The 6,126-nt window shown below is 34.9% G+C and overlaps 1 protein-coding gene across 1 annotated transcript; it reads left to right on the forward strand.

The window, feature by feature from the left end:
* LOC109235885 (F-box/FBD/LRR-repeat protein At1g13570-like) lies at positions 2,710–5,580 on the forward strand. The gene is made up of 4 exons (XM_019402133.1): positions 2,710–2,720; positions 3,114–3,963; positions 4,071–4,226; positions 5,287–5,580. The coding sequence occupies exons 1-4, from the start codon at positions 2,710–2,712 to the stop codon at positions 5,578–5,580; spliced, it is 1,311 nt and encodes a 436-aa protein (XP_019257678.1).

The following is a 6,126-nucleotide window of genomic DNA, read 5'->3' on the forward strand; positions in this document are numbered from 1 at the left end:
TATATATATTTTGTATGTTATATATAAGTTTTATACATATTTTCGGCTACCGGGTATAAATAATTTTAGGCACAAGCTAAAAGTGATAATACCGTAAAAAATTTAATTGAATAACTAAATTCACGGTCCATTTCTTTTTCCTCAACACTAGAGGTGCACCAATTCTAAGCAGAATATCTGCTGCTAGAAAAAAAAAAAAGGAAAATAGTATCAAGGAAGAAATTAAAAAGGGCTAAAAATATCCCTAACCTATTTGATTTGGTTCTTAAATGCCCTTCGCTAACCTATCTGTCCAACATTGCCCCTAATTTTTATTTTTATTTTTTGGCTAAGAAAATGTCCCAAATACTTGCGGCCTTTCGTTGATGATGTGGCAGTGTGTGATTAGTCAAAGTGTAACATAATGGAATTAAAGTATCCAACCCATTGTGTAGATCCAAACCACCCATTTTGTGAAACCCGAACTTAATAATTAACCCGAATTTAATGAAGAACGTTTATGAACTAAATCAAATAAGTTAGGGGCAATGCTTTGGCGTGATATCACTGTCCTTAAAGAGATACCAAAAATAATAACAACAACAATAGATACAGTGAATTTTTATAAGTAGAGTCCGTAAAGGATAGGGTATACACATATCTTACCCCTACATTAAGAAAGTTGAGATGTTATTTCCCTTATACCCTTGGCAAAAAAAAAAAAAAAAAGCAGCAGCGGCAACAAACAATAGAAATAACAAGATATTAAGAAAACCAAAGGGCAAGATAACAATCAAACAATAGGTAGTGATAGTATTCTAAGAATAAAAAGATACCATACTAATACTAAAACTACTAGTACGGAAAAAAAAAAAAAAAAAAGTAAAATGTTCGACTACCTGCGTACCTTCTACTTTAATTCTCAACCTCCATACCTTCCTTTCAAGTGTCATGTCCTCGGTAAGCTTAAGTAGTTGTGCCATGTCCTACTTAATCACCTCCCTCTAATACTTCTTTGACCTACCTATGTGCCTCTCCTTGACGTCCTCGTACCCATCAAGGCCAACCTCTCACACATCCTAACTGTGGCATTTGTGATTCTCCTCTTCACATGTCCGAACCATCTCAGCCTCATCTCTTGCATCTTAGCTTCCACGGGGGCCATCCCCGCCTTTTCCCGAATATATTCATTTATATTCTTATCTAACTTGGTATGTTCGTACATCCATCTCAACATCCTCATTTCAGCTACTTTCATCTTCTGGACATGAGTTCTTGACTGGCCAATGCTCTGCCCCATAGAAACAGTCGGTCGGACCACCACTTTGTAAAACTTACCTTTGAGCTTTACAGCTTGTTTGGATGGTTGTTCCCCGTTGTATTGTATTGTATTGTTATCCCAAAACAACGTTTGTTTTGATTGTTTCATTAAAATTGGTTGTATTGTATTGTTAAATCCATTGTTCCGGAATAATGAAAAGTCCCATTTTTGAAACAACCAATTTGGTGTGGTGGGATTTTTTCTATTTTTCTTTCCAATTATGCCTTAACTTATTACTCCATAATTCTATTTTACCCTTTAACTTTTTTTCTATTTTAACTCCAAATCTCCAACCTATAACCTAATTTATTTCTTTCCAAAACTTATGCCGCCAACGTTAAAGATAATTTTGCCGCCTTCTTTTTGATTTTTTCTCCTAATTTGCTTTTAACACAATTCTAATTAGTTGTGTTCCTTTGTTTTGCCTTCTTCTGTCTCGCTCCTTTCTTCTGCTTTCTTAAGGTATTTTGCCTTCTTCTGTTTTGTTTTATAAAATTATTTTATGCATAACTTTTGATAAATTTAATATTTAAACCATTGAGGGTATTTTAGTAAACTTATCAGTTACAGTACAGTACGATACAGTCAAACCAAATAGCAAAATATTATTTAACAATAACAAACAATACAATCTATCCAAATATTATTTTCATAAAACGATACAATACAATACATTATAAAACGATAAGGAACAACAATCCAAACAGAGTGTTAGTGGCATAAGCACATTCTTATCATATATGACACCCGGATGCAATCCTCCATTTCATCCACCCTGCTCCGAACGATGTGTAACATCCACATGACCCCCCCCCCCCCCCCATTTTTACTGACCCAAGGTATTTGAAACTTTTTCTCTCGGGGATGACTTGTGTATCATCGCTCACATCCATGCCAACTACCTGGGTGACGTTGCTAAACTTGCACTCTAAATATTCTGTTTTGATCCTGCTCAACTTGAAATCTTTAGGCTCTAGAATCTATCTCCAAACCTCCAGCCTCTCGTTAATATCACATTGCATCTCGTCAGTCAGAACTATGCCATCTGTAAATAAGATATACCATGACATTTCCCCTTGAATGTGTCTCGTCAATGCATCCATCGCCAAGGAAAATAAAAACGGGCTAAGGACTAATCCCCGGTACAATCCCATTACAACCGGGAAGTGTTTTCAATCTCCTCCAAGTGTCCTTATCCGGGTCTAGCTCCATCATACATATCCTTAATCGTGCTAATGTAAGCTACAAAGCACACCTCCAACATTCAAACATCTCTACAAAACCTTTTTCAGGACTTTCTCGTATGCAAAGAGATACTGAAAAGCCCTAGTTTATTGCGGTATATATATATATATATATATATATATATATATATATTACAAACTAACTCAACATCTCTTGTTTTGGAAATGGATAATAGGTAGGTCGCACGCCATGCATGTAAAAAAAAATGCTGTATATTATTGAAATTATTTGAAATTCCTTTTCTAATTTTTAAAAAATTCAGTCGTAATGAATGTGGACATGATAAATGTTGAGTCATTAATCTATAATCTTGTCCCTTTCTTTGGTTGAATAAAGTCCGTCACCAAGGGTGGCGAAATATTTTGACAGGCCATTGATGCTTAAATTATATATGTGAAATAAACGAACTCCTCTGAAATTAAATAGTATATATCCAACATCATATTATGGTGCTTTTGCATACTAATAGGAAAAAAAAAAGGTAAAATTTTAAAATTCTTTTATTTTAAAGATATATGTGTCTAGAAGTGATTCCCTTGATGTGTAGTAAAGTTTTGTTTTTGTGCAGAAGGAAGAGCGTGGATGATCGTGGTAAAGAGGTCATCCTTATTGACGACGATGAGATAGATAGGATCTCTGATTTACCAGCTAATGTTGTTGATATAATATTGAAGGACGTGCCGTTTAACGAACTGGCACGAACAAGCGTCTTGTCCAAAAAATGGAGATTTTTTTGGACAACGCACCCAACAATAAAATTAGATGGGAATTTTTTTGAGGACATTAATAACAATGCAGGACTTGCCGAATATGAGTTCAATAACATAATTGACAAGATACTTTTGCAACATGTTGGAACTATTGACAAGTTTGTCCTCGATGTGTCAACCATTGATATAGATGAATGGGACCTTGATCATTGGTTATTATATGTAACCAAAAAAGGTGTCAAGGAACTAACCCTTGATAATTCAAACCAAGATCCTTATACCTTGCCCTTATGCATATTTGATTGCTCATCAACTTTTACATTTTTGTCCATCTCCAATTGCATGTTTAAGCCACCAAATCCCAACAAAGTCTTTTCAAATCTTCTTGAATTGCACTTGAAGTTCATTAATTTTTTAGCCACTCATGACATTGATGCCCCATTACTTAAAACATTGACATTCACTTCTTGCAATAGGATTCATTTCCTCCTCTTTTTTGCTCCAAAGGTTGAGAATTTGACTATTAATGATAGTCATGAACTTCAAGTTAGCTTTTTTGAAAATTTCCCAAATGTTAAGGTGTTGCATATATTTATACCTTATAATTTAGAAGAAGATTATGCAGATGGGAGGTTTATTACTTGGTCAAAACTTCTTGCTTTGTGCCCTAACTTGACAGGAATTTGCTTCAGTAATTGTTGCGTTAGGGTAAGTATCTGATTAAGGAATGTTTAATTGTTTGCCTTCATCATGTCTTAGTTTATTACTACGTGAAAATATACACTAATCATTTATTTATTTTCCTCTTGTGATAGCTTTTGGGCTTAGAAATTATTCCAAAAATGTTTAACCCTGAGCCTAGCCAGTTGGAGCATGTGCGGTTGGGACTACAGCTTTTTGATATAGACCTAGTCTCTGGTGCTCTTTCCTTGATTCGAAGTTCTCCCAAATTGCGTGTACTACAGATTCAGGTAACGCTTCTATTTATTCGTGTATTCTCGTATAGTTAAAGTGTGTGATCGTTTCATAAAAAGTTTATGTTAGAGCTAAATATATCATTTTTATTTTTCTAATTATATTTTTAACATCTCCGTGACATGCGGCCTGGTTTTTTCATGGGCTAAGCACGTAATTTTTTTATTTTTAATAATGGGTGGCTAGAGGCGTATCTACCTTTAGTGAAGGGTTTCAATTGAATCTCCACAAGAAAATTAGACTACGCATATAGAATAAAACTGCTTATGAAAACTCTTTAAGCATAGGCAATTTTTCCTTTTCCATAGGAAACTCCAACTTAAACATGAACTGGCCTGGAACTATATGTAAGGGCACTCTCATCCACTCGCTGCAAGGAAACAACCACTTTGCCTCAGTTGTATGTAAACCACCCCCTCACCTCTCTATCTGAAAAGTGGTAAAGAAGGAATCTTTGGGGTCTAATTTCTTTCTATCTAACAGTACAAAAAACAGGAAGGGGTGATTCTTTCATTGCTTTGACTTTGAGAAGAGAATCGTTGGTTTAACTGACGAATTATTACTTTTGAATATATGTATAAACTGTTGAATCCCATCTATGTAGGTTCATAAGTTAGTAATTGTGTCATTTTTCATATTTTTTGAATCCCCTCACTCAAATTCATGGCTCCCCCATTGTGGCTGATAGTGAAACTCGAACTCAGGACACTATCTCACTGATAGAGAGAGTATATTTTTATTTATTTAATTACGTCTCCAATAATATAGTTTAACCATCTCCATGAAGGGGAGCCTTGCCGTAACTGGTAAAGTTGCTGCCATGTGACCAGTAGGATCACCGGTTCGACCCGTGGAAACAGCCTCTTGCAGAAATGCAAGATAAGGCTGCGTACAATAAACCTTTTGGTCTGGCACTTTCCCGGACCCATGCATAGCAGGACCTTAGTGCACCTAGCCGCCTTTTTTCGTATAAAATTTTAGATATGGTAGAGATAACCCATTAATAAATCTTGATAGTTGACAATTTTTTTTTTTTTTTTGGGTGCAATTTTATAGGCTTTACCGAACAGAAATGGGCAAGACATAGAGGACGTTCTTATGTATCTCAATGATCCATCCTGTGTTAACCAACCACTAGAGATGCTTCAATATGTTGAACTAAAAGATTTTGAAGGCACACAATCTGAATTCATTTTCTTAAATCTCATGCTGTGGAAGTGCCCATCACTTTCTCAAATGATCATTCGACCCTCAAATGGAATTGATGAGGCTGATAAATGGAGGTTTTTTGCACTATTGTTGCAGTCCTATCGAGCATCATCAACAGTGCAAATCTTATTATTACCTTGATGCAGTCTTGTAAGTTGTGAACTTTCTCTCGTCAAGAAGCGGATTCAGGGTTTTAATTAATTCTATGAGTTCAGGACTGAGGTTTCAACTATTGAAGCCATCACCAGCTTGTTTGAGTTCTGGGCTCATAGTTTATTATTTTCGGTAATTTCAATGAGTTTTACATTGATAAAACCTGGTCTAGACTCTATGCTGGTACTGGATATTATTTCTTTGTTTTTGCCAGTTGAAGACTCGTTGGTGTTTCTTTGGTTCTGTATTTTGGATATTTGAAATTTTATGAACTCGTTGCTTAGCTCCTTTTACCTTTTTGTGTGATTGCTCTTTCTTTAAATTATGCATATAGTTTCCAAGATTCACAAACTCTTAGCTAGCGTTTGGATATAGATTTGATTGAAACTTGAAAAAAGAATTTTTGAAGTTGTGTTGAAAAATAATTATTGAAAGTTGAAGTTCAATTTGGACATGCATTTTATTTGAAGGAAAGTTTTTTTTTTCTCAATACATGATCATATTTCATAAACAAACAATATTTTTAATTTTTTC

Source organism: Nicotiana attenuata, chromosome 12 (genome assembly GCF_001879085.1).
Source record: "Nicotiana attenuata strain UT chromosome 12, NIATTr2, whole genome shotgun sequence".
NCBI lineage: Eukaryota > Viridiplantae > Streptophyta > Magnoliopsida > Solanales > Solanaceae > Nicotiana > Nicotiana attenuata.

What these genes read in the sequence shown, in the direction of transcription:
- LOC109235885 (XM_019402133.1), top strand. An exon ending in TCAGTAATTGTTGCGTTAGG is followed by an intron (nt 3,964 to 4,070) that starts GTAAGTATCTGA and finishes CTCTTGTGATAG; the next exon opens with CTTTTGGGCTTAGAAATTAT. An exon ending in TGCGTGTACTACAGATTCAG is followed by an intron (nt 4,227 to 5,286) that starts GTAACGCTTCTA and finishes GCAATTTTATAG; the next exon opens with GCTTTACCGAACAGAAATGG.